This window comes from Panthera pardus, unplaced genomic scaffold (assembly GCF_024362965.1).
Source record: "Panthera pardus isolate Hobbes unplaced genomic scaffold, ASM2436296v1 HiC_scaffold_21, whole genome shotgun sequence".
In the NCBI taxonomy this organism is placed as follows: domain Eukaryota; kingdom Metazoa; phylum Chordata; class Mammalia; order Carnivora; family Felidae; genus Panthera; species Panthera pardus.
Window position 1 is genome coordinate 33,062,005 of NW_026526777.1, and position 17,413 is coordinate 33,079,417.

A 17,413-nucleotide genomic window follows, 5' to 3' on the forward strand; every position below is an offset into this window, starting at 1 on the left:
GTGGGATAACAACCAAAAATAATTATGAAATGAGTTACTGACACAGAATCTTAACACTTTATGCAAATAAAGTAATAGAGTATTGCATAAAATACTTTATGCAAACGTAAGCGAATGATTACTCAGGCAGTGAATTAGAGATTGGGTCCATACAGATGAGCCCTGATATTCTGGCACTTTATAATCTAAATGGAAGACAAGTATCTATTAGGTACATGACAATGATAAATGTACAGACAGACAACACAGTGGAGAGGCTATATCCTTCTACTAGAATTTTGAGATGAGCATATGGCTACTGGAAAATAAACCAGGAGAGGTTACAGAGGTGAGTGAATTTTGAGTTGACTCTTAAAAGGTGAATAGTTTTGCATATGATTACAGCAGAGAAAGACATTTCAGGAAGAGAGCAAAGGCACAAATGAGGAAAGGCACAGAGATTTAAAAGAACATGGCTTATCCAGAAGCTAAGGAAAATCCATTTTGCATAGCTCCATCACATGGTGAAGATAGGATCCAGCGGTAGATACCTAGGAAAAGCAATCTGATATTACCCCGAAGCAGAAGTCCCAAACTCTCCTGGTTCACAGAGCTCTAAGCATCTCAGTAATTTTTCACAGTGTTCATAGGTCAAAGAAAATCTTTACAAATTCACTTTCCTAAGTAATTAGGAGCAAACAACTTAGTAAGTATCTTATATCCTGTTTAATACCTGATGGGCACCAGCATGTGCTGGTGTGGCTATATTTACTGACTTAAAAAATTATAAACAATCAAATACAAACTTAAGAAATGTATTCTCACCAACACACTTGGGAAGTTCAGTCCACATTCCATCCATACAAGTAATTACATTATTTCCAACCATTGTATATGCATTTCTGCAGTGCAGTTCCACAGAAACACCAGGTCGATAGGGAGGGACTGAGGGCTGGGCATAGCCATTCTTGAGGTGAGGTACATATCCACATGTTTTCACGTGTTCTAAGAAAATGTAATAAAAGATCTGCTTACTTTTAAAATATTTCAAATATATACATGTAAATATATATATATATATATATATATATACACACACGTATATGAAAAGTGCAAAGTTTAAACTGTTGTGTTTAAACATTAACATCTATTTACCAAAACAAGTAGGCAGATTTGTCCATTCTCCATCGATGCACTGTATGTTCTTAGGTCCCATCATTAGAAAAGCGGGATTGCAATCATACTCCACCATTTCACTGTGTCCATATTCTTCTTTCCTTATCTGTTTTGTTTTACCATTGGGGAGTTGAGGGGGTTGACCACATGACTGTACTTGCTCTATCATAAAGAAATTGTTTAAATAATGCTTAAATAGTCTTATAAATCTGGCAAAACGTGGAGTTACTATTTTGGTTGACCTAGAACTAAATTACATTTATGCTACATTCCTATTTTCTTCAGGTTTGCTTTTTACAGTGTACATAGTGTATTGTGTAAAGTCTATTCTTTTTCTCAAATATTGATGCTTTTTCTATAAATAATTCTGAGCAAAGAAAGATGCACAATGAACACATATACCGATCATATGAATGTTACATTTTGCCCAATTAATTTTTTTGTGAAGTAATTTAAAGTAAATGACAGACATAGTAAGATTTGACTTCTAAATTCTTCAGAATACCTAAGAAATAAGAACACTGACCAGCATATACAAAACATCTTATTGCATTTCTTTAAGTTAACAATTTTTAGGGCAATCTTATCTTCTTTCTATATGCAAATATCCTGATTGCGCCTACCCCCCATATTGTGCAGGTTATTATAACCAAGATATTAATTGTACCCTTGAAGATTTTAAAGTAGTTCAATGATCTGGATATCATATAAAAGTAAGTAGTTGTCAAATATGTGATATGATATACATATGCCATTATAGTTTTTATTAATTAATACCTTTAAATATATAAAATAACTATCAAAAATTTTGAAAAAGTAATATCATCTGAAGCAAGTAAAAAAATCATAATTCTTTTATATTGAATAATCCATATGTTTATTTGATTACTTCTTAATTACTTAATAAAATATAACAAGGCCCACACAATATTTTTTAAAGTATTCTTTTTTTAAATTGAGTTTGGGGAAAAATCCCTAACATTTCTCAGTCCCGGTGACTATATTTTGATCTATAAAACTCCATTACATGTTTCAAAGCACAGAGGTAGAACTACCCCTTGATAAAGGAAACATAACTAATCTATGACCCAGCATCCCTCCTTCTTCTCAATTAAAATACTACTTTTGCCATTTTTTTGCAGTTTGTCAGATTATAGATATAAGATCCGATAAAATACATAGACATTAATATAAAATTTTATAAGTTGTTTCATCAGCTCTAAAATAAATATTGACCTTTACATGTTGGAAAATTAGGTGACCATCCAAAATGATAGCATTGAACTGAATCTGGTCCAACTCTTACAAGTCCTTGTCTGCAGGAAAATTGCAACACATCTCCAGGTGTGTATTTTTCTTGTTTTGGATAAACATGTATGTTAGCTTCTAAAAATGGAACAAGACATTCTGTATCTAAAAAAAATAAAAGTAAATAAATATGTGTGAAATAATCATTGTGAAATTAAATTTAACATGTGCAATATAAAAATAAGATTAGGGGGACTTCATACGCAGAGATGCTTATATTCTTACCTTCAAAAAATAAGCTAATTATTTACACCCAATAAATATGTGTAAGCCCCTTTTAAGAAATTAACATTTTGAACAGCAAAGTAAAATTTTGTATGACAATCTCCTCAGGACCATAATAAATGTATGTAGTATATGGACTTTTTCAAAAAAATGGCTAAGCAACATGGCTAAGTTGCTTCTAGGTGTTCTGAATCTTTCCATTATACCCAACCACATCTCTAATATCTTTCTAAACCACATCTATAATAACTTTCTAAATACCAGTGCATTATGAATGCCTTCTTGTTCAGGTAAAAATGGATATATATATGAATATGTATGTGTATTTTTCTCTTCTAATCTATATTCGTGGTTCATTTATAAAATTAAATATTGAAATTCACATGTAAAAATACAAATGACATTCAAGACAAATACTCTCAAATCAAGCACAAAAATATGATGAAATATTTTCTAATTAAATCTCAGAAATACTATTTAAACTAGCCAGTTTTATACATTGTTATCGGCAATTTAATAGTTTAATAACAGTTTGTACAAACCCCCTGGAATGTGGCTCACTCAGCTTTAGTAAAATTTGTACCCATGCATCTCTGTGTTTTATTCCAATAATTTTGCATGACAGTTCTTTACTTACTGGTTGTTTACATTCCCTTTCTTATCCAATTGCAAAAAAAAGAAAAAAGCTATTGAAAATAATTTATCTTGGCTGATGTAGGATTTTCTAGCTGCTTTATTTAAGTGTAATTATCACACAGTGTTGTAGACAGAATAATGGCCTCCCCAAAATGTCCACGTCCTAATCCCTGAAACCTGCAAATATGTTACCTTTCCTTGGAAAAACAGACTTTACAGAAATGATTAAATTAAAGGACTTGAGATGGAGAGCTTATTTTGAATTATCTGGGTGGTAGTGGACCCAATGTAAAAGGATTCTTACAAAAGGGAGCAGAGGTGTCAGAATCAAAGTAGGCAATATGACAACAGAAGCAGAGGTTGAAGTGATATGACGAAGGGCCATGAGCCAAGAAATGCAAAGGGCTTCTAGAAGCTGTAAAAGGCAAAGAGATCGATCCTTTCCTCGGACTTCCGGAAGGAAACATGATTCAGTATCTTGATTTCAGGACTTTTCACCTCTAGAAATGTAAGATAATAAGTCTGTATTGTTTTAAGTAATTAGGTTTATGGTAATTTGTTACAGCAGCAGTAGAAAACTAATACATATGGGAAAAAATGTACAACCATATTTAAAAGGCGCATGATTTGGCATGACCTGAGGCATTTTGGGCTGCATTTGAATCAAAGACTTTGTGCAACACCAAGAATGAACTATAATGTAAGCTATGGACTTTGGGTAATTGGGATGTGTCAATTGTCAATAGCACCCTGGCCTGTCAAGTTGAAAATGTGACAGATTATTTTGCATGTGTGGCACAAGTAGTATAGAGAAATCTCTATACCTCCCCCTCAATGTTGTCATGAAACCCAAAACTGCTCTAAAATAAACAAAAACACCAAGTCTCTGGCTATAAACTATGAGTTAATAATCCAATGACACGGAAGAGGATGAAAGTCAAGGAATAAAGTATCTAAAGTGACTGCAGCATGTATAACCAACTATAAATTTGGTAATGTTTGCTTAGTTTTGAATTATGAGGCAGTTTTAATTCAAGGTACCTTGAAAATAGCTTTAATTTTGGTCATAAATATTATAATGTACATGGCATATAAACAATCTTATTTTGGAAGGGCTAAGTGCTTTTCAAAGATCTGTTATTATATCAACATTTAATGTTGGTCTTTTAAAGCTATATGGAGACACCTTAAATTTAGATTATTGTCCATTAGGAAATATCTTTCAAAAGAGTCTAGTGAAAAGAAATATATTCAGAATTGCTTCTATTTCCTGGATAAAAAAGTACTTACGATAGCATTTGGGCAAATGACACCAGTCATATTCACTACATACCATGAAATCTATGCTGCTTCCAATCTGTTTTTATTTTCTAAGTTTACTTATTTATTTTAAGAGCGAGAGAGAGAAAGAGAGCAAAAGAGAGAGCATGAGTCGGGGAGGGGCAGAGGGAGAGGGAGAGAGAGAATCACAAACAAGCACTCCACCATTAGCACAGAACCCAATGTGGGGCTCAAACTCCAGAACCATGAGATCATGACCTGACCCAAGAACAAAAGTCAGATGCGTAGCCAACTGAGCCACCCAGGGACCATGAAGAAATTTTTAATATATATATTTTTTTCTCTAAGCAAAAAAATAAATAAATTTTTATAAAAATGGATAAGCATATTCTGATTCAGACAAAAACCACTGTCAACTACAATATCTGATTTTAAATATTTTTATGAAAATAACCACACTGAAAATATCAGTGTTTGTTTAGTAAATACTGTCATGATAAGTTAATAAATATGGCCATTAGGAGAAAAAAAATAAGGGTTATGCCAGGGAAACTACAACCTAGAATTATTCTTTCAGTGCACACTTTTCGTTTATTAAAAATAACTGTGGGCGCCTGGGTGACTCAGTTGGTTGAGCACCGAACTCTTGATTTCTCAGGTCATGATCCCAGGGCTGTGGGATTGAGACCCACATAGGGCTCCACACTGAACATAGAGTCTGCTTAAGATTTTCTCTCTTTCTCCCTCTGTCTCTCTCCCCCGTTCATGCTCTCTCTCCCTCTAAAATAAAAAAATAAAATAAAATAAAAATGAATTAGCCATAAATCCTCAAATAAAACATTCTAGGAAACAATGTAAAGTATATTAAGTTTTATATACAGTAAGGTAGATTATAAATAGATGTATTGTTTTTAAAAAAAAACGAGAGCAAAGAATTCTTGTCAGTAGAGTTTTGGCATGCCCAAGAGAAATCCAATTCAGTAATCTAATAATTTCCTATAAAGTGTTATGGGTGATTTCCAATAAATCAGACCCCTGCATTAGGCTTCACACTGGTTTGGGGTTACTAGTAGGCAGAATTCATTTAACTTGGGAGTATCAGACCAGGTCCTGCATCAGACCAAAAATGGCACTGAATTCGTAACTGGAAAACCAAATAGGAAATAATAGTAAAACAATTGGCTCTAGAGGATTGGGATATGGAAACGGTGCAATGAGAGTACAAAAAGGAGTCCATGTATAACTCACGTGAGGTCAGAGGTTTTTAGGCAGACTGTTCATTCCTTTAGTTGTTCAGTAGTAGTGTTCCATGAATCGATATGCTCCTTGTTTTTACTGTAAATGACTGTGGTGGGCTAAATAATACCCCCTCAAAGATGTCCACGTTCTAATCCGCAGAACCTGTGAATGTTACCTCACATGGCAAAAGAATTTTTGCCAATGTGGTCAAGTTAAGGCTCTGGAGATGGGGAGATTATCCTGGATTATCCAGGTGTGACTGATTTGATCAGAGTGATCCTTACAAAAGGCATGCAAGAAAAGTCGAAGTCAGGCAGAAAATGATGTGACCACAAAAGGAGAGGAACAGGGAGAAAACTATTTAAAGGAGCCAAACTGCTGGCTTTGATGGGGGAGGAAGGGGCCCCAAACCAAGGGGCCTCTGGCAGCTGGAAAAAGTATGTAAACAGTTTCCTTGCTAGAGCACCGGAAGGAATCAGCCCGGCCTACACTTTGGATTTAACCTAGAGAAACTGATTTTGGATGTCCTAGCCTCCAGAACTGAAAGAGAACAGACCTGTGTTGTTTAAGCCATCATGTGTGTGCCAATTTGTTACAGCAGCCACAGGAACCTTATAGAATGACACACTGAAGCACCAATTTCTGGGAGTTCTGTTAAATAAATTAGCTTTAAAGTTTGCCTTTACTCTATCAGCTGAACTGTAGCCTATAAGTGTATTATCACATATGTCTGCAAATGACCTCTGACCTAGAGTGAGGTAGCCATGCTAAAAATCATTTTGATCCCTGAAGCCTATAGGACTTTCACTACAATAGCAGAAACTTCAGAATTTTAGACCTTATTCATTTTTGAAAGGTTTTTTCCCAAATACATTTTTTAATTATATATAGTCGTGTATCAAAAAATAAAAAAGAAGTATATGAGTGGCTGGTAGAGCAGATACAGTGCTCTCTCCATCTTTAATAACTGAGAATTAAAGCATAATGTTTAAAGCTTATAGCATACTTCTGAGACGTTTATGTACAGTTAAAATTCAAAAACGGCCAAAACAAAACTGTTCAAACATAATATTGGGATCTGATGATAAAAACAAGCATCAGCAATTTGTTTTATCAAGTAATATAATAAACTACAGTAAAAAGAGGATGCAACAAAGTATAGAAAATCTTAAATGTAATCCTGTTAATGTGAATTTACTACTTGGTAACATTGATATGTATATTAGAAACAATTCATAAAATAATTTTTGTTTGCCTGAACCTATAAAAGTCACTGTAAGAGAGAAATCAATGTCTCTCTATATATTATATATATGTAGATATGTATGTATATGGTAACATACGTAAATAGGCAGATAGATAATAGAGGTAGATAGATGTTGATGATAGATGATAGGTAGGTAGATAGATAGATATAAATAGATGGTTTATTGTATCAGGACTGCAATAAGGTTTTGTACATATTTTGATCTATACAACTTTAGGGGATATCATTTATGCAACTTAAGCAACTGTATGCAGACACCTATATTGGAACACAGGCTAATATTGTTTTGTGTTGACTACCTGTCCTGGTGGAGACCTTGCTATGCTAGGAAAATAAAATCACAGTTTGCTCCTGTAAGAAAATCATGGTGGTACTTGAAAGGAGTTTGATATAAGACAGACTTCCCTGAAAATGTACTTGCTATATTTAAGAAAATATTAGTGAGGGCGCCTGGGTGGCACAGTTAAGCAACCGACTCTTGATTTCAGCCCAGGTTATGATCTCTCAGTTGTGAGATTAAGCCCCTCATCTGGCTCTGTGCTGGGCATGGTGCCTGCTTAAGATTCTGTCTCCCTCTGCCCCTACCCCTTTCGCATGTGCGTACATGCTCCCTCTCTTTCTTTCATTCTCTCTCTCTCTCAAAAAAACAAAAAACAAAAGCAAACAAAAAAACAAAAACAAAAACAAAACCCTTTTAAGACTGTAGCATTAAGAGTAAAGCCAATATATCTTTAAAGCATATGATTTACAATGTTAGTAACATTGGATACCAAATTTAAATGCACATGCATCTCATGATTGATTTACGAAACGATTAATGATTTTATCAGCATTTCCACAGCTTCTTTGGGGAAACAAAAAGTGTGCATGCTCCAGAAAAAGTTTAGAACTCTTGTTCTAGATATTTATTTTTCTCTATTCTTTTCCTGCATTCCTCTTATCTATTTTTTCATCTTTTTGTGTTTCTTTCCACCATTTCATTATCCATTCTTTATTTCTCCCCTTGCTACTCTAATTCTTTTTATTTATTTATTTTTTCAGATTATTAGGTTTATTACAACCATCTTCTAAGCTGAAAGACATTCTTCATCATCCTTCACAGGACCACAAAAAATCAGGGTCTAATTCTTTTTAAAAGCCATTCCTCACTAAATATTTGTCAATAAATTAACATAGTTGGTAGAAAATAAGAGCTTCCACCATGGTGGAAATAATTTAGGGATTTAAAGAAAAATCATTAATCATTGTTACCTAGATAGTTCAGCACACTCACTTTGTAGATCAGTAATCTCAGCTCAAATAGGTAATCATTTACTCATGGACCCAGAGGTAATTTTTCTCAGAACCCATGCTGGAGTCCAGTTGTTCTGAAACATTGTTGACTCTCCACGGTGTTCTCTCTCTCTCTTTTTTTTTTTTCATGTTTATTTATTTTTTGAGGGAGACGGAGAGGGGAACAGAGGATCCGAAGCAGGCTCTGTGCTGACAGCACAAATGGTGGTATCGTGACCTGAGCCAAAGTCAGTTGCTTAACCAACTGAGCCACCCAGCTGCCCCTGACTTTCTCCATGGTGTTCTTGATCCAACACCCCACCTTGGATACACAGAATTTTTCAAAGGCTAACGGAGTCTCACAAAACGTACACAGCAACCAGCTTGAGTGGGTTACTACTGAGTTGAGTTGTCAAATTGAGTTGTCAGGCTTCTAAAATACAATTGCTGGGCTGATGATTGCCATCATCTCACAAAAAGGAAGAGAGCTGGTACTCGAGATGAGATAACAATGAAATATTTATACCATAACTGAAGCCTTCTAAATTATGAGCCCTGTTCAACCACTGGACACTTCAGGTAGGAAGTCAATAAATGTGTTCTTTTGTTATTTTTTTGCAAATATTAGTCATGTGCAAGCCCCTCATAATTGAAAGAGGTCGTGGCCTAGCTTACAATACGTAACCGAGTGAGTATTGTAATTCAAGCCGCTTTAAAAAGACTCTATTTTCTAGAAGAATTTAAATATTGAAGTTGCAGAATCACATTAAAAAAAAAAAAGCCAATCAGAAGATTTCATTTCCTGATAAGATGGAGTAGCTGGTGTCAGCATAGCCTCCAACTGGGAAAACATTAGAAAACTGTATAAAACCTCTCTCTAAAAAACTGGAAACTGGCTGGTGCGAGTCCGTGATAATCAAGAAAAGGGGGACAAAAAACCACCCAAACACCAAAGTTTGATCCGTGGTTGTTTCAGCTTCTGGTAGCACTTTCCAGACTGTGTTGCAGGGAAGGAGAAGCTATACAGAGTCTAGCGGGAAGAGCAAGATCACAGTTTCGGAGACCATGGTGGCTAGAATTTACAGGGCAGAGTAACAGAGAGAGCGTATTATGATGAGAAAGAGCCAGAGACGTTTTAAGAGTGTTCTTGAGTCTTTGGTTGTGTACTAAGCTGTGCAAACAGGATAGAATTCCATGAGCTGGCTTAAGAGTGATTGCCAGGGACTCTTAAAGATGAAGAATTACAAGCGTTCACCCAAATCTGGGAGATCCCGTCATATTATAGTTTCCAAAGGAATTGTTTCCCAAATTCCAAGCCACTCGTAAATAAACCTAACGCTTACAGGTACAAAATATTTTAAACATAAAAACCGACAGTTTATTGAATTCAGCATAGGAGTTTAGTATACACACAGAAAATAACTATAAAAATCTATCTTAGTCATAGGACATTTTTAACTAGTATTGGACATATTTTCACTTAAATACTCTCTTCAGCTTAATACTCGAGTTTTAAATTAAGTTCATTTTCAACTAATGTGATAATTTTCATGGAAACAATTAAAGGGTGTTACTTTAACCTAAAGTTACAGCCTTCAAAGTGTTTGTGTTGTCTAATAACTTTACTTATTGCATACATTAGATTTGTGTAGGCAGGCAAACTTTGCTATCTGTACATCTATCAGACACAGTTGGAACTGAAAAACAAATGCATAATGATAAAAGCAAAAGGTGAAACCTACATTTAGCTTCTGACAATAGATATATTTATTTTATTTATTTATTATTTATTCTTTGGATATATTTCTTTTAAAAAATCGCATCACATGTCAGGATGTGAAACGACAGTATTTTACTTACTGGTGGAACTGCATTTGGGGGGAGAAGACCATCCATCTTCCAAACATGTAATGATGTCAGTATTACCGGGAAGGCTGTAGCCGATGTCACAGACAATTTGTACAGTGTCCCCTTCCAAATGTGTTTGTCCTGAAGATGCAGAATGACCATTTTCCACAAAAGGAAAGAAACACAGTCCTAAGGACCAAAAATTGTTTAATGTACAAGGTGGAAGTGTTAAAAAAAAAAAAAAAGAGCAAACTAAATTTGTGTTTTGCAATGTTTTAAAAAGAATGTCAAACTCTCAAAACTGAAATCACATATAAAAACAAAATTTCAAAAGAATTTAGATCATACTACTATATATATGATGTTTACTATATGAAATATAGTCATATATTCCATATTTGGAAGTAAATTAACATTTCATTTTGTTCTGTGGTTTTTATTTAAAAATATTTTATTTTTATACACTTTTCCAGGTACAAAACAAGATTTTAATATACCCATTTCTCTCTCAATTTTCCTAAATGTTTCTTATAGAAGGAGAAAGACCATTACTGTCTCCTTTGTTGGTTCATATGTTCTGCCTCCCATTGTTCTTTGCTTAATATTATCTATTCTCTCCAGAGTCTGCTCTTCACGTTCATTGAAAGATATCATTGTAAGAACAAAAGAAGGGATTTATGGAAAATATAAAAGTGAAAATATTTACACTTATGCAATCTTTGCATTGCAGGAATAGTAAGTTTCAAATTGTTGCAAATAGTAAGTTTCAAAACAGAATGAGTATGTAGAAAGACTTGTTTTAAAATTTTTTTTAATGTTTATTCATTTTTTTTGATAGAGAGAGACAGAGTGTGGGTGGGGGAGGGGCAGAGAGAGAGGGAGACACAGAATCTGAAGCAGGCTCCAGGCTCTGAGCTGTCAGCACAGAGCTCGATGCAGGGCTCGAACCCATGAACCGTGGGATCATGACCTAAGCTGAAGTCGGACACTTAAACAACTGAGCCACCCAGGCGCCCCTAGAAAGACTTGTTTTAAAGGAAAAGTATGACCAGGCTGATACGAAATATTAGGAACTGCATATTAGTAGTTCAACATATAAATCATCAGTTTTTAAGATTAAAATGTGTAAAGCACTTCTAGGTAATACAAGGAAGTTCACACATTTATTCTTCATTTGGTTTTCATAAAAGGCTTTTCAAGAAAGGGCTACATTTCTTATCTTCGCTGGCTTCTCTAGTCCTGATGCCCGTGATTGTCCACCAAGAGCCCCAAGAGCCCGACATCCCTTCCGGAATATCTTCTCTATTGACTGAATGACACATTCGCATCTACTGATCAGGGCATTTACTCACTGAGGCACCTGGGTGTTGGCGACCATCCTTCCTCCCTGCATGTTATGCGATTCCAAAAGGATTTTGAAGGAGACGCAAAGCTATATTCACAAGAATAATAAAAAGTTTTCCCAACAGGAACTGAGGAAAAGGGCGCATCTTTCTTGTCATCATAAAGAATTCCATGGTTGATTCTTGGAAAATCACAATGTCCCACTGGGAAAAAGAAAACAAAACTGAAGAATTAACCTACATCGGTGAATCATTAAGTCATATTTTAATCATCTCATTGATTTTTTTTCTTTCTTCTAGCTCAAATTCCTTTACCTTATGTGCCTTCCAGTGTACTAATTAGTTGAGAACAAAAAATGATCCCTACTTAAGAGTACAAGAGTATTTGAAAAGGCCATTGTCAATGCAGTTTATGTTTTGGAGTCAGGGGGAATAAAATCTCTTTTGCAGTAACTTCTAGAAGCAAATCCCCCACGGTTTAGGAACACGGCAGGGGGGGGGTCAGCAGCAGTTGTGACCTGTCCCCACAAGGTGCTAGTGGTCTGGGGGCTCATCCATCCATTCCTTTCTCTACGCTGATGATACCCCGGGGGAATCTCTGCCTGAAGCCTCTGTGTCCTCTGGTTCTCCCTGGTGCTTGAGGATGAAGCAGTTTTGTTTTCCCCTTATGCAAAAAAAGGAAACAACTTCCAGAAATTCTGCTCCCAAACCAGTTAATTGGGAAAATTCCCTTCTGGCATTTATCTAGGGGTGACTTTCCCTGTCACACGATATTTCACACGGGTGATGCTTGTGGCCTTTAGCCTGCAAAACCTGGAGTTTCTTATCTGACGGTTTACAATTTGACATTTGTCATTCTCTGGTAGTTTGGGAAAAGGTATGGAGGAAGAGACACCCCCACCCTGCCACATAACACTGACATCCGTACCTTCCAGAATTCTTTTTCAGATCTGCTTTGCCCTCCCCTCAAATTACAGCATTTGATTTCCATGCATTTCTACCTACATATACTTTGCCATCCAGAGTGACTTCACTTTCATCTTCCAATTGTCCCTATTCTACCTACCCTTCAACGCTCATTCTACATTAAGAAAATACTCTTTGTGCACACAGCGATGTGCTAGCTCTGAAAGTTAACTTCTTCTGGCAGGCCTCCCTTATCCAGTCGCCAAAAGTAGGAGATAATATCTCTTGTCTAAGCTTTCGGGTAAAAGCTTATGATGTTTCCTATGAAATACACTCCCTTATATATATATACATACATATATCACATATATATATTGCATATATATATATATATATATATACATACATACACACACACACACATAGTTTTGCTCTCTGTTTACTTATTTGCATGTTTTGCTTTCCTCTGAGCACACTGGAAGGTGTAGACAGGCACGGAGCGTTCATTTTCTTTGGAGCTTTACCGCAGCCTGCAGCATAATATATTGCTCGGTAAATATTTCACTATTGAAAGCATGCAGAGTTTTTATAAAAGTGTTACCTTGATATGCTGCCTTTGCTTTGGGGCCAGTTTCTCAATAGGCACCTAAATGTAAATGCAATACAAACTGACAGGTCATTTAACATCTACACAGCTTTGGGATAGAGCTTCCCTGAAGGTTCTCTGGAAAACTAGACTGAAGATGAAGATCTTTTTCTGGGTTACGGGTTGTAAAAATTCTACATGTTAGTCTCACATTTTATACTTATTTTCCTCTGCTTTTTCCCCATTTAGAAATCCCCTCTTAATGCCATATCTAACAGATGTTTAAAACAATATATACCAGACACACAGTTTTATATGTATATAAACTGTATATATATATATATACACACGTACATACATATGTATATATGTATATATATACTCATGTACATATATATGTACATATACATATATACACATATACATGTATACACATATACACATATACATGTATACACATATACATATATATGTACATATGTGTATATATATATATATATATATATATGCAGAGGCTGCTGCATAGTCTAAACAGAGAATTTGTATTTTTAAAATTTTTTGTTATTATTTGTAATGTTTATTTTTGAGAGAGCATAAGCAGGAGAGGGGGGAGAGAAAAGGGGGATAGAGGATCCCAAGTGGACTCCATGCTGACAGCAGAAAGCCCGATGTTGGCCTAGAACCCATGAACCGGGAGATCATGACCTAAGCCTAAGTCAGACAACCGAGCCACCCAGGTGCACAGGGAATTTGGTATTTTTAGTTGAGACTAAGTGACTAAGACTGCTATTAGAGAAAAAGTACTTTTACCCCCATCAGCTAACTGTTCTCCTGTGAGTACATCTCAATGCTAAATGTAGTAACAAATAAAAGTTTCAAATCCATAGAAATAGGGTTTTATAACTTTTATGAAGGTGGATCTCTTTTTTATGTTTATTTATTTTTGAAAGAGAGAGAGAGCACGCACATGGGGGAAGAGCAGAGAGACAGGGAGACAGGACCTAGAGAATCCCAAGTAGACGCCATGCTGTCAGGGCAGAGCTGGACTCAGGGCTTGATCCCATGAACTGGGAGATCATGACCTGAGCCAAGATCAAAAGATGGACGCTTACCCAACTGAGTCACCCAGGCACCCCATGAAGGTGCATCTTCAAAGTAAAGCATTTTTACTGTTCCTATTTTTCTCTTATGTGAGGACTAAAGAGAAACTTCCCCAAAGAACTTCCATTGTAGTCTACGGCCATACCACCCTGAACGCGCCCGATCTTGTCTGATCTCGGAAGCTAAGCAGGGTCGGGCCTGGTTAGTACTTGGAAGGGAGAACTTCCATTGTATGCAAAATTTAGCAAGCAACAAAATAGCAAAAGAAAGCCCTGCTGGAAATCAAACAAGACACAGGATTGAAACTCCACTTCCACACATGGTCTAATCAGCTGTCCTGGGCATTGTTAGAGGTTTCGTTTGCAGTTATTCGGATATGATGGTTTTTATTTCAGCGTGAAATAAGATGAGACAGCTTTCAACATATTTTAAGATGTGGCTTATAGTTTTAATAAAAAACGATGCACAATTTCCTTTCACTTTCAAATTTGCTAAAGAGCTCAGAAAAAGCAAAGAACTCATGGACATTTCACCAGTTTATTACACACAAAAATTAGGATATACTGTACTGTTTTACTAAAAAAGATTTTTCTTTATTGATGATAATTAGATCGAAAAAGGAAGTTCCTGATTTAATGATATTTAAATCTTAAATTAACAAATCTGTGAAAATGCAAACATTTTGAAGGTGTCCAATTTTTCTGGGGATGCTTTCTCTAGTCAGTGGCATTGCAGAGTTTATGGAGAATTACACTGATACGTGACCTTTTCAACTTCATTACATGCAGCTTTTTCATCATAGAATTCTTCCCCAAATGTTGTCTTTGGTAGCTATTCACACTTTGGAGCTTCGAGAACAGAGAAGATTCATTTCATTTGATTTTTTTTCTTAGTTTCATATTAGAAAATATTGATGAAATAGATTCAAATATGATCCTTTATTCAAAATGTTCTTACATAATTATTCATTTTAAAACATACACACACACACACACACACACACACACACACACATGCACGCACACACACACACACACACACATTTGAGACAAGAACAAAATATTTAGATCTGTTTTCATGTTTTCAACTTACCTTGCCCCTCAACAGTAGAAATCCATAAGATTAGAATGGCATTAATTAAAAGCAGCATGCTAGGTTAGCCCAATCACATATATTTAGAAATGGTCCTGCAATGGTGGTATAACTCCAAATCCCGCTTTCATTTGTGGTTATATGCAAACTTCGAATTTCAGTGCACTGCCGGGAAGCCAGTGCAGTGAAATACTTTCAGTAAATATCAAAGTTCACAGAGGGTGGTGTGAGATAACTAATGTTTTCACATTAATACTTTAAAGTCAACACTTGATATTTATCTGAGCAAAATAATAGCTGTGCAACTTCCTTCTTGCGGTTCCTAATTTTCTAAGTTTGAAGCATTCAGACATGGACCACTGAGCAGGAAAAATAAAGCCCTTTCTTATCTTCTTTCTGGCCAGGAGGTCACCTGTTTCAGAAAGCGACCAAGTGTAGGTCATCTGTCCTCATTTTAATACCATGTCAACCTTCAGTTATTATGAATTCTTCTTCACACTGGCATTAAGAATTAGGTTCCCTCTTAGTATTTTTTCAGTGTAGTCAAGAATAATTTTGCCAAATAATGCTTCCTGAAATTTTTGGACAAAGTGTATTTCAAACTCATTTAGGTGGGACTTCAAGAATGGCTATGACACAGGTGTGGTAGACTCCGTCTCCAAAAGGCAGAAATAAAAATGGGCAAAATTATGTACAAAAAATAACCATGCAGAGTTTCTATAAACTGGCTAAAGAGCATACTGTTGAGAAATACTGATTAAAGAAAATCTCTGTAAATCTCACTAAAATAGAGTGGCTGCTCCCATCCTTCTCTGATTCCTGCCCAATTCTGTGGCTCAGAAGTATGACCTGGGATGGGCAAGGCAGGCATTGTGAACTGGCTGCTATGCTGCCCTGTTAGGGCAGAATGACTTTATGGCAGATCTTGGGAAAAAATCCACATGCAATGACACTGTTGAATACAATAGAGATTACAGTGGGAAACAATCTAGGAAGGCTGATATCTCCCCATGATACTATTGTGTCTGTTACAACAGTAACAGATACTGTTGGGGCAAGAAACAAAATGGCAGGCCAGCCAGAAATTTAACAGAAATTTTGCTTTGGAAGCAAAAGACAGCCAAAAAGGGCTACACTAAGATGACACTTATTGCTGGTGGTCCAGAAATCACTGGACATATAACGACTGTGCCCAGTCAGACAAACCAGAGAGAGCCCTACGAGCTACTAGTCACTGGTTAAATGTGGAGCCGACTTTTATACTCCCTGAACTTTGAAAACATTTCCCAAACCACACACAGTTTCAGAGACAAAAGGTAGGACGTGTAGTGGGCCAGTGTGTTTAAGCATAACTTCCCACCAATGATAGGTTGATTTAATTAAGTTATGCTGACTCAGAAATGACTCCTAGGAAGTCAGACTAAAAAATAAGAAGAAATAAAACCTGAGCAATGACATCAAAATCTGCACGCTGCAACGATCAAGCTCCACAGAATTAGTCTGGGCTACTTAACAAATAAACAAGTTAGCAATAGCAACAGTCCTTGGTTGGAGAGGATTCAGAATTCTACAATATGTTATCTAAAATATCCAGTTTTTAACAACAACAATATGAAGAGACATGGAAGGAGATAGGGAAGTGTATCCTGAACACAAGAGGGAAAAGGGCAATAGAAACTTTCTTTGAGTGGGTCTAGATTTTGGAATAAGCAGATGGAGATGTCAAACAGCCATTATCAATATATTCAAAGAACTAAAGGAACCATTTCTAAGAAATTAAATACAAGTATTATGACAATGACTTACTGAGTGAAAAATATGCAGGCCTCTTAGGTCAAGGTAGCCAGGGACCTGGAAACATCAGGAGAGGTCAGGTCACAGAAACTCTTGGGGTTACAAGGCATTGCCCAATTCCATGCCCTAACCTACACAAATGTACTATATTTTCACTGAAGGCAGAGCTGGAGGAATCTGGACCGCCTTTCCAGGGATGGGTCTGGCGGGCTGGCTGGGTTATCTTCTAATAAGAGACATCTAGGAAGTGTGATAGCTGCTAAAGCCAGGGACAACAGCAGATAATAAATATACGTGGGGACTATCATCCATTTTAACGGACCCTTAAGGACAATTTTCAAGGGGTGGGGTTTCTCCACC

The 17,413-nt window shown here is 36.1% G+C and overlaps 1 protein-coding gene across 1 annotated transcript in view; it reads right to left on the reverse strand.

The window, feature by feature from the left end:
- Positions 1–15,425, reverse strand: part of CFHR5 (complement factor H related 5) — a 31,473-nt gene extending 16,048 nt beyond the window's left edge. Inside the window, exons 1-6 of the mRNA XM_019430467.2 lie at positions 15,260–15,425; positions 11,584–11,778; positions 10,244–10,420; positions 2,392–2,568; positions 1,135–1,317; positions 805–984 (exon numbers count right to left, since the gene is read on the reverse strand). Coding sequence (XP_019286012.1) covers positions 805–984; positions 1,135–1,317; positions 2,392–2,568; positions 10,244–10,420; positions 11,584–11,778; positions 15,260–15,317 — 970 coding nt within the window. The 5' untranslated portion in view covers positions 15,318–15,425. The remainder of the gene's footprint in view (positions 1–804; positions 985–1,134; positions 1,318–2,391; positions 2,569–10,243; positions 10,421–11,583; positions 11,779–15,259) is intronic.
- Positions 15,426–17,413: the final 1,988 nt, after the last annotated feature.